General features: G+C 36.9%; 1 protein-coding gene across 14 annotated transcripts in view; it reads right to left on the bottom strand.

Annotated features, from left to right (window-relative positions):
* Positions 1 to 21,912, bottom strand: part of BTRC (beta-transducin repeat containing E3 ubiquitin protein ligase) — a 207,955-nt gene that overhangs the window by 35,879 nt on the left and 150,164 nt on the right. For all 14 annotated transcript variants that reach the window (XM_072620515.1, XM_072620440.1, XM_072620475.1 and 11 more), the window contains 2 exons: positions 10,283 to 10,514; positions 1,294 to 1,480 (listed from right to left, as the gene is read on the bottom strand). In XM_072620515.1, coding sequence (XP_072476616.1) covers positions 1,294 to 1,480; positions 10,283 to 10,514 — 419 coding nt within the window. The remainder of the gene's footprint in view (positions 1 to 1,293; positions 1,481 to 10,282; positions 10,515 to 21,912) is intronic.

The following is a 21,912-nucleotide window of genomic DNA, read 5'->3' as shown; positions in this document are numbered from 1 at the left end:
ACTATGCCCAAAGAACTGAGGGCAGGGATGATTTCATTTTTGGCTTTCCAATCTAAGGGTCTAGCACAGTAAGTACCTTGTAAATAGTAGATCGTTTAATAAGTAATTACTGAATGGAATTCCCTTGATAGACTGATCCTGGTGGTACTGATGACATCTCTGTAAAAGTATTATATAATTTTGTTTTCACTTGTGTTGTCTTATGCAATATTCAAATCATTTCCATGATAGAGTGTTACTTATGAAAACAAAAGCCTTTTAAGAGTCACATTATGGTAGCAAATAAAAAATCTCAATAGAAATTAACATACCTTTGGTTAATGTAATTTTTGTTTTTAAAAAATGCCTAGAAATATGCCCTTGGTAACTGGTTTTATTAGAAATTTTCCTGACAAAGAGAATGAAAGAACCCTTTGAAATACTAGCCTGTTTAATATGTTTAAATAGTGAGTTGCAATCACAAAAGTACCTACATATTTCAGAAATATTCTTGGATGAGTCTTTATTTTTAAAAGCATTCCTTGTAATCAATAATTTTTCATCTTTTTATGATACAAAATGAACCGATAATGATACTAATTTGGAGTCGTGAGAACACACATATTTACACCATTTTTTATAGTTGCTAAAATGCATGATGTTTTATTTTTATCATTTATGAAATATTCATATCTGGCTTTCTTGCAGTCAATATCCTAGAGGTAGCCTGGGACAGAAAATTATGTATAGATGATTTTTCCTAAAGCAAGGAAGTTTTAAGATAAAGTCAGTCTTCTGTTAACAGAGCAGTCTGAAGTTTTGGTGACACTCCCTTTGTTTGAAGTCTCTGAGCCCACTAGCCCCATAATCCCCTCAAAACAGTATTTTGAGATTAAATTATGAAATATCCTGAGAAGACCAGAATCAGCAGACCTGGCTCTAAATCCAGCCTCTGTCACTCTGTCATCTATGTGACCTTGGCCAAGTAACTTAATCTCTTTGGGCTCAATTTTCTTATCTATACAATGAGAAGGTTAGATTAAATCACCTTAGATATACATGTATGTTGAGACTACAGAACATCAGCTAAAAGGGCAAGTTGACTCTTTGTTCTTATTTGCAATCGCATTAGCTCCACTTTGCATAATTTAAAGAGCACTGAACTGAATGGGAAAAAAATATTTCCCTTCCTATTTTTGTCACAAGCAAACTGGGCCACTGGGCCATGTATTAAGAGGCACCACCTGGCTTCCAATGACTATAGATGCCCAGTACCTGAAGTTCTGTAGTAGCAGCAAAGTTGAAAAAGCTTACCATCCTCTCCGTTCTGCCAGGCCTCTCCATAAAGAGTCTGTCCTGACCATTCTCTCGATGAGTTTCTTCCATAACATTCCATCTGATGTCACTCGATACCACTCCTTGCACACAAGTTCAGCAGCACATAGTGATTTGGCATCCAGGTATGATAAAATGTTCTCAGCAATGTGATCTAAACCTCGAGCTGTGAAAAAACACAACAATGGGAATATGAAGTGATTTCCCCACCTCCCTCATTCAAAAGGTCCTTTAAAGACAAAACAGCATTTGGTCTACTGTAAGGACACATCATTGTCCCTAGTGTGGTCCAGTTTCTCTCTGAAACACAGAGTTGGATAAAATGAGTGTTAATATTTTTTCTATAAGGTTACAAAAATAAACAGTATTTTCCACCTTTCTTTGGATAAGGGAGTTAAAGTTAACAACCGCCAAAACCCCCAAGACATTAAAAATAAAAAGGAATCCAGAAAGCAACACACATCCATCTATATGGATTTCAGCACTAGGGGATGGGAATGTTCTATGGATGGCATCTCAAACTCTGTGATACAGATCCCCAAAATCTTTATATTAGGGTCATTTCTCATTTCTTTCTATAGCAGTTCAAAAGCTGTTTTGTAAAACGTTAATATTTAAAATGTGCGAGGGATAGGGGCTGCATATTTGGAGAGAAGGGTTAGTATGCTTTGTACTTGGGTATTTTGGATAATGCGGAAGTGGTAAGAGAGCAAATACTGATGCAAATTAAAGATGCCCTTTTTAAGAAGCATAGGTGCAGGTCAGGAGCATAGTTGACAAGACACAGCACTTCCATCACTGGAGATCAATTTTAGTGGAGGGAAGGAAGAGGAAAAAAAGTTCAAGGAATTTGTAGATATTTTTTAGTATGTGCAGAAAAGCAGTTTCTTTGTGTTTTAATAATACCACTGTAAAAAAAAAAAAAACAAATGCCTAAAATGAAAGGACAATGGATTACCCCCCTCCTCTTGAATACTTTCCACCCTGAATTTCTATCTCTAATATTCCCTCCTCAAACATCCCATGACTCCCTGTCCCTCCACCTTTTCAACTTGAAAATCTTAATTTTCCTTTCATGGAAAAAAAACTGAGACCATTAGCTGAGAGATCCCTCTTTTCCTTTCTTCTTTACCTTACGTTATCACTATGGTTTTCTGTCACCATATTCTCTTCACTTCCGTTTCATGAGAAGAGAACATGTACAAGTGATCCCATTCCACCCCACTTTCTCCTGTAGATTGCTCCCTTTACCATTCCTGCTCTTTTACTTATGTTCAATCTGTCGCTGTTTACTGGTTGCTTCCCTACCTTTTACAAACATGCCCATGTCTCTCTCTTATGCTTAGAAAACCTTCACTTGATCCAATACTCCCTGTTAGCTACCGTCCCATATCTTGCTTTCCTTCCCTAGTTAAACTCCTTGAGAATATCATCTTTCATTTCCTTTCCTTTCATACCCTTCTTAATTTTCTACAATCCAGCTTCCCAAAAGCTTTCAACCAAAACTTCTTTCTCCAAAGGTACCAATGATATCAATCCTCTGCTTCTTGAACCTCTCTGCAATCATCCTTTTCTCTCTGATACTGTCTTCTGTGATACTGCTTTCTCTTAGAGTAGAAAACCTTCAAGGAGGTTGTCCTCCTAGTTGTCTGACCTGCTCCTTTTCAGTCTTTGTCACTGCATCTTCATTTAAGTCATTCTTGCTAAAGGTGGATGACGCCCACGGCTCTGGCCTGGGCCCTCTTCTCCCCTTCCTTTACATTATTTCACTTGATGATCTAACTATTACTTCTTTGCTGAGGTTTCTTAGATCCACTTTATCCGGCCATAATCTCTTTCCTAAACCTCCCAATACACATTTCCAATTGTCTACACATCTCACGTTGGATGTCATAGATGTCTTAAACTCAACATGACCAAATCCGAATTCGTTATCTTTCCTTCCAAACCTCTTTCCTTTTAAATTTATCTCTTCTTGTTGAGGGCAGCACCATCGTCCCAGTTACCCAGGTTCCCAATCTAGGTGTCATCCTTTATTCTTCACTCTCTCTCACCCCCATAGCCAATCTGCTTCAGAGTCCTATTGACTTTGCCTAATTCAATTTGTAATCAGAAGGATTAACCAAATCAGTTGTGCCTCCTGATTATCTTACACTATTTGTTTGTAAATTTCTCCTCTATCCTAAATCTCTTCTAAGTTTTTAGTGGCTAAGCTAAAATCTGAAGCACTTTAACAGAATTAGTACTAAAGAAGCAAATTGTCAGGTAGCATTTTCTAATTTTTTTTCTGACAAAGGAAATAATTGATTATTGAAAGAAACTAGCTGTCAGGCTACAAGTTATATCTTTTATAGAAACTGACATTGATTCAATGGTTAAAATGGTTATTAATATAATATCTCTCATATACTGCCCTTCGCTCTTTGACACTGTTAGCAACCTGGTGCAGGTCCTCATCACCCCACACTTGAACTACTGCAATGGACTCTGAGTTGGTCTCTTGGCCTCAAGTCTCTCACCCACTCCTCTATGTAGCTGTCAAGTTAATTTTCTGACCATATCATCCTCCTTTTAATATTATAGCTTATACCCAATATAAGATCCCCATTTCCAGTCATAAAACATTTCTCTTACCATAGGAGCATTCTTCAACTTTCAATGAAACTATATTTCCTCCTTTTTTCCCCGTTTCAATCCCTCCCTTTGCCTCCTCACCCATTCTCCTGTAGGCCTTCTTCTTCCTGAGAAACTACAGGAGTTATTTTCCTTTTATTGTTTAACCTTTGACTTGATTAGGGTACAATACATATTTCTCCTATATTCTTCCTCCCATTCTGCAGTTTAGTTCTGCAAAAAACACTGTTTCACCTATAGGCTGGTGTTGGGAGGTTTAGACCATGATGTTTCAGGCCTGGTTCTCTACCACCACTTCTACTTGATTTCCACTTTTACCCTTGTTTCCTAGTCTACTTTTAGAAAGAAATCTCTTAATGGTCTTCTCTGATATTATTTAATTGTTCTTGTTAATAACCCCATAGTTGTCTTCTCTTTTTTAATTTTTTTCTTCCTTTTTCTTCCTGGGGTAATTTATTTTGTAGACTGTGCTTTCATTGGTTGCTCTGCGTTTACCTTGTATTTCTGTTGTCTGGGGTGTTTGAAAAGCAAACAGTCTGCTCAGGTCTGGTTTTCTTTGTCGGAATGCTTCAAATGCCTCTTTTACTGAACATCCATATGTTTTTTTCATTGATGATTAGACTCAGGTTTCATGAATCTCACCACCATACTCAATAAACTTCAGTGGCTTCCTAACACCTTCAGGATCAAATGCAAAATCTTGCTTATCATTCAAAGCCCTTTTTAAGTTAGTCGTCTGTTTCCATGTTTCTTCTCCCCCACCTCCATTCCCTACTCACCCCATACTCTTTTATCCATTGACACTGGTCTCCTTGCTGTTTCATGAAACAATGCACTCCATCTCAGCTCTGGAAATTTTTCCGGCTGTCTACCAGGAATGCTCTCCCTCCTCATCTGTCTCCTGACCTCCTTCCTTCCTAGCCCAACTAAAATCCCACCCTCTCCAGGAAGATTTTCCCCAATCTCTCTTAATTTTAATATCTTTTAAATCAAAACTATCTATGGTCATATGAAAAAATGCTCTAAATCACCATTGATTAGAGAAATGAAAATTAAAACAGTTCTGAGGTACTACCTCACACTCATCAGATTGGCTAATATGAGAGAAAAGGAAAATGATAAATGTTAGAAAAGATGTGGGAAAACTGGGACACTAATGCATTGCTAGTGGAATTGTGAACTGATCCAACTACTCTGGGGAGAAATCTGCAACTATGCTGAAAGTGCAATCAAACCTTTGACTCAGCAATCCCACTAGCAGGTCTCTATCCCAAAGAGATCTTTTTTTTTTTTTTAATTTTTATTTATTTATTTAACTTTTAACATTCATTTTCACAAAATTTTGGGTTCCAAATTTTCTCCCCTTTCCCCCCCCACCCCAAAACACCAAGCATTCTAATTGCCCCTATCACCAATCTGCTCTCTCTTCTATCATCCCTCTCTGCCCTTGTCTCCATCTTCTCCAAAGAGATCTTTTTTTAAAAGAGAAAGGACCTACATATACAAAAATATTTATAGCAACTCTTTTTTTGGTGGCAAAGAATTGGAAATTGAGGGGATACTCATCATTTGGGGAATGGCTGAATAAGATGTAGCATATAAATGCATTGTAATACTACTGTGCTATAAGAAATGATGAGCAGACAGGTTTCAGAAAACACCTGGAAAGCCTTATACAAACTGATGCTAAGTAGAGTGAGCAGAACCAGAACACTGTATGTGGTAACAGTAATACTGTGTGATGATTAGCTATGAGTGACTTAGCTCTTCTCAGCAATACAATGATCCAAGCTGATTTCAAGAGACTCATGATGGAAAATGCTATACACATCCAGAGCAAGAATTGATGGGAGTCTGAATTCAACTGAAGCTTATTATTTCAACTTTTTAAAAGATTTTAAGTTTTCTTGTTTTTTTTCCCCTTTCGTTCTGTTTCTTCTTTCACAACATCACTAATGTGGAAATATGTTTTATATGATTGCACATATATAACTTATATCAAATTGCTTGTTGTCTTGGGAAAGGGGCTGGGAAGGGAGGGAGAAAATGTGGAACGCAAAATTTCAAAAAATGAATGTTGAAAATTGTATTTTTATGTAACTGGAAAAAAATAAAATGCTATTAAATTGAAAAATAAAATTAGAAGAGAAAAAAATTTAATGCCTTCCTTCTGTTAATTATTTTGTACCTATCTTCCATATGGTTTGTTTCTATTTGTTTGCTTGTTGTCTTCAACATTAGATTATCAACTCCTGAGGGCAGGGATCATCTTTTGCCTCTCCTATCCTTAGCACAGTGTCTGTCCTATAGTAGGCATTTAATACACGTTTATTGACTGACTGGCTTGGGCTGTATCATGAGCTCCTTTGCTTTCTGGAACACAATCCATTCCTTCTTGTGGTTTCGGATGGGTTGCTCAGATTTCCTTTCCTTTATATTTGAAGGTCTTTCTTGGTTGTTTGTAAAATTTGTTGCTTATCATTGAAATTGTTTGATTTAACCACGTCTTGGATTTTGAAGCACAGCATTTATTCCCCCCACCCTCAGAAAGAATCTGTGAATTCCTGCAATTGGCACTTCGTTCTTCTTGTTGTTCAGTTATTTGCAGGCATGTCTGACTATTCATGACCCTATTTGGGGTTTTCTTGACAAACATATTTCCTTTTCAAGTTCATTTTAAAGATGAGGAAACTGAGGCAAACATGCCTAGGATCCTATAGCTATTAAATGTTTGACCCCAGATTTGAACTCAGGAAAACAAGTATTCATGACTCCAGGTCCAGTACACTGTATCTAACTGTGCAACGCTTTGTTCTGGGACACCTATAATCCTTTAATTGTCTTTTTGCACCTCGTCCTCGAGATCAATATATTTTGCTTTGATAGAGGATCTTTTGCTTCCATAGAGATGTTTTCTTTGAATACTGTTGGCATGCTTCTCTTCTCCAGATTGACCTTCATTTAAGGGAATGTGGAGTTCAAATTATCCTCTTTTTTATCCTTTTTGGTGAGGTTTGTCACAATCTACAGATTCAAGTTTTTCTATTCTGCCATTACTACTGCTGTATAGGTCATAAATTCTCTTCTCACAATTTGTATTTTTCTCAGACTATTTGGGAACATCCTGCTATAGTTCTATGCACTCTTGGGAATCCACAGGGTTCTCTGCTTCGTCAAGTGTTGGTTCATTTTCCTTTGTTTTGCAATATTTATTATAGGATGTCTGAACTTGATTAGATGATCTGGAGGTCATTTTCCCTTTTTATTATTAAAATCTTCCATATTTCAATATCTACTCATGTTCAACGTCTTTAACAAAGTTATATTCTGAGATCTTTGTCAATCTTTTTCCTTAGTGCTCACTTTCTTACCCCTTCCCCTCCTTGATGGCATTTTCCCCAGGGCTTGGACCTTGAGCTATCTCAGATGTGCTTATTATATTGGGGAATTCAAATTTTGCCAGCCTTGGAATCTGCCCCAAATGTCTTCTGGGGCAAGAGAAGAAAGAAATGGTTACAGGTGGATGCCAGTCTCCCCCTTCCCTTTTTTTCCCCAGGCCTGGTGGAGCCTCATATATGCTGCCCAATTCCTCTTTTCTGGCTGAATGATGACGAAGCACAATGTGCTGCCATGCTGCAGTTCCAGCCAGAACAGGTTTCTGACTTTTGGTTTCCCAAGTAAAAAAGATGGGAGAGTGGAAAGCAGAGATAAGTTCTGTTATAAGCCCATGAGTTGGTTTATGCAGCCCTGCCAGAGCACGGTGGCCAGTGGGAGGAAGACACTGACTGAACTCATTAAGGATTAGCCTTCTCTGCTGTTACCTTCTTAAGGTTCTTGGTGTTTTAGACCATTGGAGTCAAACTCAAATAGAAACAAGGGCCATTATATATTAACATTGTCTGTTTTACTGTTATAATATATATATGTGTGTCTATATATATATATATATAACATATATTTTGTTAAATATTTCCTAATTACATTTTAATCTTGTTTGGGCCGTAATTGTAAGTGTTGTAGGTTGCCTGTGGTCTGTGTGATGTGTGTTTGAAATCTCTTGCTTAGATTATGGACACAGCTGAACTTGCTTTATCTCCACACAATTCCTATTTTGGAAAGGTCTGAGAAGTTGTGAGAATTGGAGAAAGTATGTCCAATCAAGTTCCTCATCTTATTGGCGATATGACCTGGAAATCTCCTCCATGTTCAATTAGTTGCTATATCTTATGTATTTGACCTCCACAATATAGCTCACATCCATCCCCTTCTCTCTACTCATTAAGTCCCCTTCCCTGGTTTACATTCTATCTGGACCACTACAACTGCCTCCTAACTAGTTGCCTTGCCTCTAGTCTCTCTCTTCTCTAATCCTTTCTTCCTATAGCTGCTAACTGATATTACCAACAGCACAGGTCTGGTCATGTCATTCCCCTTTTCAAGAAGCTTCAGGGCCTACTGCTTATAGGATAAAATGAGACTCCTCTGGTGTTTGAAGCCTCTTATAATCCTGCTCCAATCTATCTTTCAGACTGACTTCCCATCACTCTGCCATATGTGCTCTCCACTGCAAACAAACCAGCCTGCTTGCTCATTCCCTTTTTGCACCAGCTGGTCTTCCTGCTTGGAATGTTCTCCCTCCTTTGCTCTGGCTTTTGGCATCCCTAGCACCTTTCAAGGCTCTGCACGAGTGCCACATGCTTTGAGGCCTCTCTTGAGTCCCATGATTAGTTACCATCATTGCTGTTGTTACCCTTTACTAGAACATAAGCTTCTTGAGGGTACAGACTGTAGCATTTTTCCCCTGTATCCTTAGTACCTGGCCCATAATAGGTATTTAATAAATGTTTGTTTTCAAGCTGGCCAACAGTTTTGGCAGCATCTTAGTGACTATATTATAGGTGTTAAGTGTGAGAATATTCCATATGTGTATGTATTTAAGGTCATTCTGATTTTTTAAAAACTGGATAGGTCTTGCCATTAAAATTTTTTACCACCCATTTAATCCTAATCTGTACTGAGGCTTCTGAAGAATAGTTGCCTATAAAAAAGTATGGTTGCACTAATAAACCTTCTCTTGCCTGCTGTTCTAATTCACAAGTAAGACAGAGACATTCAAAGTTATTTCTCTTTACAGGTCACATCAGAAGCTTTCTGCAGACTCATAATTCAGAAGAGCCTCTTTTCCCAATTTCCTCAAGCACAATCTTTTACTAAGTAAGAGAAAGAGAACACTAAGCTTCATTTTGTGTATTTTTTTCCCTCTGGATTATAAGATTAAGCATGCATAATTATGCTCAAGATCAACTGCCAATCAAATATGTTTAATACTATTAATTCCGGAAGTCAGTAAAAACCTATTTTCTATTCAATGAGAGATAAATTTATAAATTCAGCACTAAAATGTTTATTTTCAAGATATGATTAAAATATATTTGATGGACTCTAATTTTGGGGGTTGAAAAACACCTTTATGTAAGATAGATTCTTCAGGATAATTAATTTTATAATGTAGTTGAAATTTATTCAGTCTTTTCAATATTAGGTTTTCTTTAAGAACCGATTTTAATGTAGTCACAATCCTTATATTTACCTAAGAGAAGCATTTCCCAAAGTAATAATGCCTTTCTGGTGTACTAGATTACTACCATTAAGCCCTTAGCACAAAAGGAAAAAAAAAAAGATTTCTAAGTCTCTCACAGCCTACATATTTATATAGTTTTTTAATAGCTATTTGGTTACTGAGCACACTGAGGCTGTAAAACCTAGAGTTTACATATTTAACTTCACAACAGGGCTCCTGAGGTACCTTTCTAATATTCTCAATTAAAAATGTTTCCTATTCAATCCTAGAATTTATACTGGTTGCTGATCAAATTTAATAAAAATTAATTACTAATATGCAACAAATACAACTTAAAACCAAGAATGCTTATAGATATGCCAGACGAGAACTCTCCTAAGAAAGGGTTCTATTTGGGTACAAAGGGTGACTGTGGTAAATGATGAGGGCACAAAGAGGTCGAAGAGGATGAAAGAAACATTATTTTAAAAATTATTTTTCTATTACATATTATAGCTTATATTTATAAATATATATTTATTATATAAATTGCTATTTTAAAAACATTTCTTTATTATACTTTTCCTTTGAGGTAACTCAAATAAAAGGGACAAGTTTAAAAAATAAGGTTAATATATTAAAGAGAGGAAATGTTCACATAAGAACCAATACCATTAGAATGTTATCAGATGTTATCAATGTTATCAAAACTCTTCTTTAAGAAGAGCTAATCGCATAGAAAGATTTATGGTTTGCAAAAACGAGTTGACCTACCTGGCAAGGCAGTTATGAAATCTCTCTGTAGCATGGGTTTGAGGTATGAGTTTATGTGTCCATGCTGGTAGTGACACATCTGGGATATGAGATGTTCCACAAATTCCACCTGGTCAGACTCTGACCACTGTTCGAAATATTTGACGCACAGTTCCTTCTCCTTCTCGTAACTTGCAGAGAGTTTCCTTTGCTTGGGTACAATCATGCTGGAGGTGCCATTGGCAAGTTTTGTCTGAAGAAGGAAAATAAAAAGAAATACAGGACAAATTAGTAAGTATAACTCAGAGGAAAGTTTACATTTTGGAAGACATGTACTAGGCAGATGTCAAAATGATACATCTTATGATACCACGCTCTTATATTACTACATGTTGTCATTGTCTAGAAGGGCATGAGAAAGATGATACCTAAATATGAAATTGCCTTTATTGCTATATGTAGCAAGCCAAGAGAAACCATGTTAAACAGGTCATAGAAAAGAAACATGTTTGGAAAGTATAATTTTGTTTTTATCTTTGTGTCCTTAGGACACGAGAGACTTCTTATACATAGTAGGTGTTTAACAGATGTTTGCTGAATTGAGTTGAAAACGGTCTAATACTCGTTTTCTTAGTGGTGAATACCAGCAAGAAAACCGCTGGGTAAAGAAGGACCAATCTATATACAAGGCTGTGCTAAAATCCCTAGTAATTTTATAAGAACTCAAATCCTAACCTGTAAGTTATCAGACAAAAAAGCCTCATTATTACTTTTATAAAAACTCCATTTTTATACTTTAAAAGCTCTACAATTTTGTCAATGTGAGGATTTTTTCTACTGATTTAAACTGCAACCCCTATGAACTTTAGTAGACAGTTTTATGTTTGCTGCAGCTAAAACAGATGATCATCTAGAGGCCTTCTGGTGATGAGTCTCTCTGAGTTGCTCCTCAGATGATAGATCCATTCTGTTCCTACACTGAGTATCTAAATGCTTTCAAACTTTATCACAATGCTTGATAGCAAAAAGAGGTGACCCTAGGTTCTCATAGGCTATGATGTAAGCTACTTCAAGCTGTGGCCGATCCTTCCATCAACATCACATATAGTATTTAAAACATTTTTTACTAGTTTTATTAGACATATTTATTAGAATTGGTATGTGGAAATTATCTGATAATGTACCTTCAACATAGGTTATTTTTTGAAGAAAGCTTTCCTTTCTCTAGCTCAATTTGGCAGTAGGTAGGGGCCAAAGTTAAAATTAAAATAGGCTAAACTTTTTTGGGTTGCAGATAGGTTTTTAGCTGCTCACTTTCCAAGTTAAGGTATAATTAATGATTAAACTATTTTGCAAATAAACCATATTTTTTAAAAAGGGAAATTTCAATTAATATCAATTAATTAGAACATTTATTACTAAATATTTTTATCACAAAATTACATTAATGTTAAAAAATTACTTTGCTAAGTGGTATAAGTTTTAATATGTTTTTCAGATTTTCTTACTGTTTACATTTAGTAATGACTGAAAACACAGCAAAAAGATACAAATCTTGCTCCTTACAGACTAGAGACAGACTGATGATGGCTGGCTGCCACGGGTCACATGACAAACAGGAAAGAGTAGGGGCAACCTACCTGCCAAGTTACATGATGGGCACAATGGTAACTAGTGGAAGATGAATTAAGCGGGGCATGGACAAAGCACTTGCTACATCTTTACATTCCTTTACATCCCCTACATTTTTAGTAGGCTGCCCAACATCCTTTGGTGGGTCACAAGTGGCTTGCGACAACAACATATGTTGTGCGGGTCTGCTTTAGATCATTAATATTATCAAGCAACTTTTCAAAGTTATTTTGTTAGTTCTTTGCCATAATGGTGAAGGCAACCCTAATTTTAGGGTTTAGAGGAGATACCCGCTAAAGTATAGCTCACCTACCCACAGAGGAAGTAAGCAAAGCCAAGAAAATAACATACCCAATGGCTAAAACAACGTAAATAGAAAGAGCAATAACCACCAAACAATGAAAAGTGAATGTTGCAAAATTACAAAGAATAGATAAGTATGCCTTCAAGGCAGCTGATAGCTTAGTGGATAAAGCCCAGGGCCTAGAATCAAGAAGATCTGAATTCAAAACTAACTTCTAACACTTATTGGTTATATGACCATCACTTAACCTCTGTTTGCTTTAGTTTCCTCATCTGTAAAACTGAGATTATAGTAAGTATCCATCTCCCAGGGATGCTGTGAAGACCAAATGAGTTAATATTTATACAATGTTTAGCACAGTGCCTGGCACATAGTGGGCAGTATATAACTACTTATTTGCTTCTTGCCCCACCTCCCTTCCTCAAAAGAGGGCTAAACCTTCTCCAATTCTTCTGCAGAGGCAGGAGGTTCATGAATGTGGAAAATTGCATATTTTCAGATTTTTTTTTCAATGCATTGATTGACTTTGCTGATTTTTCTTTCTTTTCTTGAAAAATATATTTCGAGGGGAGGAGCAAAGATGGTGGAGTAGAAAGATACACATACGCTAGCTCCGAACCTTTACCTGTAAAGAAGAACTCCCAACAAATTCTGGAGCAGCAGAAGCCACAGAACAACAGAGTGGACGAGATTTCTGTTCCAGAGAGACCTGAAAACCTGATGCGAAAGGTCCATCCCGCAACCAGACCCGGAGCAGAGCCCAGCCCTGCCTTGGCCGCGTAGCACCAAGAGGAGCAGATCCGAGCAGGCATCAGGGACAGAATCTCCAGCGGTCCGAGCGGGTCCCTCCACCCACAGGCCCCAAAGGTCAGTGAGAGAGTCTTTTTGGCCCCCCAAAGGGGAGCGGGGTATCTCCATAAGTGAGGCCCCCTCGGGAGGCTTCAGCGGAGGCGGCAGCAGACAGGGGCTCCCAAAGCAGGCAGGAGCTTGGATCCATTGTTGAAGGTCTCCTTGTAAACCCCCTGAGGGAACTGAGCGCCATGTGGAGGCCCTGCCCCTATCTGAGCACCTGAACTTAATCTCACACTGAATAGCAGCCCCACCCCTGCTGAAAGCCCTGAGGCTGGGGAGCTGCATTTGAATCTCAGACCCCAAGCACTGGTTGGGCAGATCTGAAGGTGAGGTGGCTGTGAAGAGGAAGCTCAGAAGTCAAGTCACTGGCTGGGAAAATGCCCAGAAAAGGGGAAAAAAAAAAATAAGACCATAGAACAGATGTCTTCTCCCTTCCTTTCTGATGAGGAAGAACAATGCTTACCATCAGAGAAAGACATAGAAATCAAGGCTTCTGTATCCCAAACATCCAAAAGAAATATTCCATGGGCTCAGGCCATGGAAGAGCTCAAAAAGGATTTTGAAAATCAAGTTAGAGAGGTGGAGGAAAAACTGGGAAGAGAAATGAGAGAGATGCAAGAAAAGCATGAAAAGCAGGTCAACACCTTGCTAAAGGAGACCCAAAAAAATGCTGAAGAAAATAACACCTTGAAAAATAGGCTAACTCAATTGGCAAAAGAGGTTCAAAAAGCTAATGAGGAGAAGAATGCTTTCAAAAGCAGAATTAGCCAAATGGAAAAGGAGATTCAAAAGCTCACTGAAGAAAATAGTTCTTTCAAAATTAGAATGGAACAGATGGAGGCTAATGACTTTATGAGAAACCAAGAAATCACAAAACAAAGCCAAAAGAATGAAAAAATGGAAGATAAGGTGAAATATCTCATTGGAAAAACAACTGACCTGGAAAATAGATCCAGGAGAGACAATTTAAAAATTATGGGACTACCTGAAAGCCATGATCAAAAAAAGAGCCTAGACATCATCTTTCATGAAATTATCAAGGAAAACTGCCCTGAGATTCTAGAACCAGAGGGCAAAATAAGTATTCAAGGAATCCACCGATCACTGCCTGAAAGAGATCCAAAAAGAGAAACTCCTAGGAACATTGTGGCCAAATTCCAGAGTTCCCTGGTCAAGGAGAAAATATTGCAAGCAGCTAGAAAGAAACAATTCAAGTATTGTGGGAATACAATCAGGATAACACAAGATCTAGCAGCTTCTACATTAAGGGATCAAAGGGCGTGGAATATCATATTCCAGAAGTCAAAGGAACTAGGACTAAAACCAAGAATCACCTGCCCAGCAAAACTGAGTATAATACTCCAGGGGAAAAAATGGTCTTTCAATGAAATTGGGGACTTTCAAGCATTCTTGATGAAAAGACCAGAGCTGAAAAGAAAATTTGACTTTCAAACACAAGAATGAAGAGAAGCATGAAAAGGTAAACAGCAAAAAGAAGTCATAAGGGACTTACTAAAGCTGAAAAATATATTTCTTGTTATATGGGATAGTTCTTTGAGAGGAGTGAGGGGAAGGATATTAGAAGAAATTTAGGTGATGTAAAAACAAAAGATATCAATAAGAACTTTTTTACAAGGATGTTTGCATCTCAGACCATAAGTTCCATGAAAGTAGGGACTATGACATATCTAAACTTTTTGTCTTTTCCACATCTAGTAGTGGGATACACATATAGTAGGCATTTAAAAAGTGATTGCTGAATGAAAGGGAAAATGAAAAGGGAAAACCTGAGAAATGTTAGATTAAGATTTACACCTAACAAATATGGTAATTATATAATTCTGATCATATATCAATTTTTTCTTTAACAACTCACACTTCTTACTCTACCTCTCTTTACATATATGTCGTCTGTTCTTTTAAAAGACAGAATGGATATGATTGCTCTTTGGTACAATCTATAATTCACAACCGCTTGATCAAAACCAGTTCAGAATAGGGAATGTAAGTAACAAATTGCCAATTTAAGAATTATGCTGTGTATATGTCAAACTCGGTATTTCTTTACCTATGGGGTTATACCTTGGTTACCAGCCATTGATATCATTAACAAATGAAACTGCTTTGGGATTTTAAAAGATTGTATGAATGTAGCAATAGGGAAAGAAACTCAGGCTATACATTCACTTGTGATGAACAAGCTAATGCATGACACTTAAACAAATGAACAATTAGTTTCTGAAAATGAATTAACTCAAGGAGAAGTTATTAATTTCCTAACAATTCCTTTCATCTACCTAGCACTGCATGCTTAGTGATCCTATTCTCAGGATTGGATATATGCCCTTTGAGATGACATGATGTGCATAGTTATCTTAGGTCTAAAACCTACTGAACATTGCAAATCAATCAGTTCTAGACATGATCAAGCAGGCCAGTAAAAAAGCAGACAGGCTATATTTTTTGAATACTGACTCCTCATTACTCATTGTATAACATGCCATGTTTTTTATTTATATCTAACAAGAATGGATTAGCTTTATTTCATTTTCAACTAGAAGTTGTACTTTATTATAAAGATTTCTGGTAGTGAAAGGCCTACAATATTCCTCTGCACAGTTTTTCTTAAATATATAAAGTAAATGTAGCAAAAAAGCTATGTTCTACAGTTAAAAAATAAAATCCTCAAATTTCAATTTGAGGACTTTTGAAAACCCACCAGGGCAAAATGAAAAAGTTCAGTTATTAAGAAACCAACAGGCTGTATATTAGATTGTGTGTGTGAGAGGGTAATGGTTACCAGAGGTGGTGGAATTGATTTGGCTTCCCCAGAAAAAGCTTGATGACTCAACCACTTGTGTGGAAGTCCCCAGGAAAGCTGACAAACTGCCTCAGCTTAATGGTAACAGTAACTATCTGCTCTGGCTGTCAACCCTTCCTCCCTTCCACTACATATCTCCTCCTCCTCTTTTCTTAAAATCAATATGTAGCTTCATAAAGAAAACAACAACACAGCTGTCAGATGGGGTAAACAAACTGGAAGTTAAATATTTATATAGCTGTCCTCCAGATTAGGGGTTGGCAAACGCCAGAGGGCCAAATCCCACCAGCAGTCTGTAAACTAAGAATGATTTTTACATTTTAAAATACAATGCAACTTTATTTGAAAATGTAAGAACTATTTTTAGCTTACTGGCCCACAAAAACAGCCTGTATCTGGCCACCTGGCCATAGTTTGCTGATTTCTGTTCTGGACAATGCAGTATTCAAGGATTAAAATACTACTATATACACACATTCAAAATGATCATAGTTTCTTTTAGTTGCAGCCCCGTGACTGCGAGAAGAAGAGTAGTAGTCTTCCACCACTGTTAAAGTAGTGTGCTGATTCTGTGAATTTACAGTAACACACAATTTGAAACAAGAAGGGATTTTAATATTTACTAAATTCCAAGCCTGTTTGACAGATTAGGAAACCAAGGTCCCACAAGGTTAAGTGACTTGCTCAAGGTCAAATGGAGAGGAAATAAAAGAATCATGATGGGGCAGTCAGGGCTGACTAAAATGTCATTCAATCATTTAAACACATATTGACCAACACACACAGGCAAAGCTCAAAAGGAGTGAAAGGGATAAAAGAATAATAAAGGCATGATCTTGTATCCAAACTCATAATTTAACGCAGGATCCTATGATATAATAGCTTGCAATAGTGGAGCAATAGAAATACAAACAGGTAATGGTACCTTTCACAGAACAGAACTCATTCAAGATTTGTAAAATCTCGAATGAATACTATTTCGCATTCATACATCAGTATAGTTTATGAAGTACCTTTCTAGCATAGAATCACAATTGTGGAATTTAAAGGGGCTTCAGATGCCATCTGCACCAATCAGTGGCTGAACAAGTACCTTCTCTGATCATTTAGTTTTTGCCTGAAAATCTAAAATAAGGGGGAATTTATTACTTCTCCAACACACTTTTGGATACCTCTCTGAGTATTAGGATTTTTTTCCTTAAATTTAACCTCAGTTTGCCTCTTGGAAACATCCATGCACAGATATTATTGCAGACTACTGAGGTCAAGGAAAACAATTCTAATTTTTCTTCCATTTAACAACCCTATTATATTCTGGATTTCAGTCTCTGCATCTGCAAAACTGGGGGCGGGGTGGACTAGATGACTTTCAAGATCTCTTCTAGATACATGATTCTATAAGTCTGTGCCCTTCCCCTAAGTCTTTTCTTTTTTGGGAGAAATGTTTTCATTTCATTTCATTTAACCCATCTTTACATAGCATGATCCTGAGACCGTTTATTATCCTAATCACTTTCTATAAGATACAATTCAGCTTATCAATGTCCTTCTGGTCTGAACAGCACAAAGTAAAGCAGGACCATTTCCTGCCTGGTGTTGGACAAAATGCCTTTTAATGTAGACCAAGAACAAGTTAGCTTTTCTTGATAGCCCTGTCAATCTAACTCTTGATACTGAGCTTCTATTCTACTATAATCACAAGATTTTTTTAAAGATGGACTATCTTATAGTCATAACTCCCTCATTTGGTATTTATGAAGTGGATTTTTAAAACACAAGTTTAAGATTTTACATTTGCTCCTATTAAATATCATCTTATTGGATTTAGCCCAACAGTGAAAAGTCTGTTCAGACATTTTTGGACCTTGTTGTCCAAAATAATAGCTTTCTCTCTTGGCTTTGGCTCTCCTACAGTTTTGATAAAGATGTCCTAGGAGTTAAACAAAGGCTTACTGATTGACTCATGGACTATTCCTTTTTCTAAGTCATTACTGGCAAAAATTATAAAGAGCACAGCCAAGCATAATATCCTTGGAGTAGCCCACTACCAACTTCTAGTAACACTTTGAAAGAAAATAAATTAGGTTAGTCTTTCAAGACAAATAGTTTGAACACCACTTCCTCTCCCAGATGTTCACTAACCATTAATGGTACTTTCCAAAATTCTACCAGAAATTGAAGTCAATCTCAATGGCCAATAGTTTGTAGACTTCAGTCTTCATCTTTTTGAAACTTAGAACAATACCTGCTCTCAATACCGGTTCTCTGGTATCTCTCAATCTCTATGATCTTTCAAAAAATCAGTAACAATAGAGATGCAGCACAGCCTGAGTAGACAGAAAGCTAACCTCAGAAGACCGAGGTTCAAGTGTTGCTTGTTACATGTGATTTGTGGTTTGGGTTTGGGCAAGTTACTTAACCTCTCAGTTTCCCAGACAACTCTCTCAAAGTTTCAGAACAGATGCTGATCTCCACTGATAGAGTAAATTTCCTCACCAGGAGTTCTCTACACGTGTGGAAAAACACAGGTCCAGATGTGGACTGAAAAACCAACTAAAAATAATGATAGTGGTTCAGTAATCACAACTCTGCTGGTTCTTTCAGTACAAAGCTGGACAGAAAGTGAGAACTGAGAAAGAACCAAGCTTCAAGTATGGCAAGCTTATCAGATTTGTAAATGACACAAAGCTAGGAGAGACAACTACTACACTAGATGACAAAGTCAGGATACAAAAAGATAGGAACAGGCTACAACTGAGCTCAATCTAATAAGATGCAACTTAATAAAGGTAAGTGTAAAATTTTACACTTTGGGCTAAAAAATCAAATTCACAAATATAAAACAGTGGAGGTACTGACTAGACACCAGTTTATCTTAAAAAAGATCTTGAGATTTTAGTGGAATATAAGCTCCTAGGCTATCCCCTCACAAGATCTATAAAGAAAGACTGGAAGGCCAAGGCAAAGACTGACTTAGACTGGATGTGAAGAAGACAATGACCTAAAAGTGGGTTTATGTCCTTTGATATTCACAATTTTCAGTTATTAAAAATTAAGTGAGAATCTAAAGGAATAGGTTAATTATTCTTTTCCCACTCAGGTAGAAAAAATAGCAGTTGTTAGAGAAGAGATATGCTGAAGAAAGTGGTCTAGGTTTTCAGAGATGTGTACACATCAGTTTTCTCTGTGAGGTCACTGCATTAATATTTTAACAGCTCCTACGATAGATGATTATGTATTAGGTGAACTCATAAGCATGTCAAATCTGATTAGTAAGTGTAGAAGACAGGGAGGCATCAGAAAAAGGAATGTTCACATTAAATTAACATCTTGAGTAATTTTCAGTAATCAACCAGGCAATAAAGTTTGACTTTTTCCTATTTTTCAAAAACAAAAAAATAAGGAAACTAACATACAACTTCCCTAATATAGATGGAGTTAAAGATGATAAATACCAGAAAAGTCTGCCAAATATCTTCTTCCTGCTGACTCATTATAAGTTAAACCTTAGAAGATTAAAAAAATTAAAACAATGCCATCATTTGGATTCTTTACTAGATTTTGTGATAGCTAAAGGGACAGGATAGGCATGTAAAATTTTAAGTTTCAAAGGAAAGGCAACTGTTTCCTTAGTGGGTTCTCTCATGCAACTTTATAGCTTCCAGGGTGATAGGTTCTTTTGTTCTAAACTAAGAAACTCACAGTGGTTTAATTTACTGCCGCATTATTATAGCTACTAACTACTCACACCTCCAAGGCTGGTAAACTCACTGATTTAGGCAGTGCTACCTTAAAAGGATTTTTGGATGGGTCCTGGTGAAGGGAGAGAAAAAAAAGGACATAATGTTTAATTATAAGAAATGATTGAAATAGGCACAGACATACCCCGGGTGCCACTGCACTGCAGCAAGCTCTAAACTTGTTATCGTTAATGGTTTAAATTTCACTGTGCTAATCATTTCAGGACACAAGCCTTTCTTGATAATCTAATGAATTATTCCAACATCCTTCAGCAAAAAAAAAATCCTCCATGACAGCACTAATTACAAGACGTTTTCCCAGTGCTTATGTAAAATATGACAGAGCAGCAGCTTAGGGAATTGCAGAAAACTGCTTCTAATTTCCACTGAGAAACTGACAAACACCTCTCTTTCATCTCTCCCAGCTCTCAAGTAAGATTTAACTTTCTCATTTAGTTAATTACCGAGTGAGGATCATCATTTCCCCGGATCGGAGCGGCACAGAGCCTTTATCGTGTTAACTTGTGAACTTGATCGATGGCTGCTGCTAAAACTTAATAACTTCACCCCCTGGCAAATTGTAAGATAAATATAATAGGAGAAACTCTGACAGTAAAAACCTGCCAGAAATGAGCGCTGTGTTTATGTTTCTTTGCAGGCAGCAAAAAAACAACCGACAGCTTATTACTGGGTGCGTGTTACTTATATTTAAAAGACTCCAGGCAGTTAACTTTCTGCGTACTGTTCAAACTTTGCTCACAAGAAGAAAAAAAACATGGAAAGCCTCAGTAAAATATAGAGGAACAGGGAAACAAAAATTGAGAGAAAAGTAACAAATTACTAAATCACGATTGGTCTGGCATATAAAATACTCTAGCAGGCAATAAATTACGAGATAAACTCCTTAAAAAAAAAAGATTCTGAACTTTTAAGGCCTATCACTGGGGCCAATGCAGGAGAGAATTTTGCAGCACTGAAATTTTCCAAAGACCATGAGCCCATGTCTGAAGAATTCAATTAACTGCAGTATTCCTAGATCTCTGGCATCTCAAAAAACCCCCAGGGTTAGAAAATCATTCACTGACTACACTATTTAACCCTTTCAGTGCCTTTCTCTATTGTGAAAAGTATCATGCAGCCAAAACTACTTAATCTAAAATCCTGTTTCCGTTTTCCTATCCAAATTATCCACTTGAGATGGTTGTAACAGCAGTCTTTTTGTTAAATGTGTATGTGGATGCAGGAGTTTAAAATTTAATTGAGGTAGAACTGGTATCCCTGGCCTGGTATCCATCTATATAACATTCTAACTAGGAAACTTAAGTTTTATGCTTTCCATGGTGAATGGCTAACAAGGACAGCAGATATAATAGTCACTATAAACAAATAAGTTCAACCTCAGTAGAAATGAAAAACAGTAAAGAGTGCTTTGCTTAACAAAGACCCCCTATGGCTATTTATAGAATATAATAGCCTTAAAACAACCTTGCTGATAAGTCTTTAAATTTTCAGCTTGCTTACCCTAATGATCCAAAAGGAATCTAAATATTAAATCTAAGAGTTGTCTCTAAGGCTACCAGACTAGAAAAAAGTAACTTGGATGTTTGCAAAAGGCAGAAGTTTGATAGGAATTCGAGGGCCTATCTTGCTAGATAATATAACATGTAGGATGAAATGTCTTAAGGATAATGTTGATATCTAAGAACTACATAACTGACCTTAGTGGGCCACCATTCTGTTAACTTATAGGTCAGAGAATGGGTAAACTGGGCATTCCTTTGCATTCTACATTTAGATTCACTTACCAAAGGGATTAATCTGTCAATTTGTTTTGTTTCTCTTTATCTTCTAGGAGGACTAAGACAATTATTTCATAGACATTAGTCAAACTGTGTCTTATGAAGTTAGTACCATATCTCAAACTATACTATGAAACCATAAACATGAAAATGATTTGATATTTGCGAAAAAAAAAAGAGAGAGATGAATTAATAGGACCAATTAAGTAAACAACATGTAGAAGCAAACAGATATAGTAGCATAGTGTTTGATAAACCCAAGGACCTTTGATAAACCTTGGTGGGGGAAGGACTCACTTTTTTGGGGGGAGGAGAATTAAAAGGATTTTATCTTAAGTATGCCAAGGTAGCAACACAATGACAGAATGATCACTGGAAATCAGCAATGGCTTCACAGTGGGAACAGCTTTTACAGGTAGCTTTAAGACAATTTAGATAGGTACACCTCAGCAAAAGAGGCTGGGCTAAAGATTTCAGTTCTTCTCCAAGGTAGCAAGAATGTG

The sequence above is a fragment of the Notamacropus eugenii genome, chromosome 1 (genome assembly GCF_028372415.1).
Source record: "Notamacropus eugenii isolate mMacEug1 chromosome 1, mMacEug1.pri_v2, whole genome shotgun sequence".
NCBI lineage: Eukaryota > Metazoa > Chordata > Mammalia > Diprotodontia > Macropodidae > Notamacropus > Notamacropus eugenii.
This window is presented reverse-complemented; position numbering and strand designations above follow the sequence as displayed.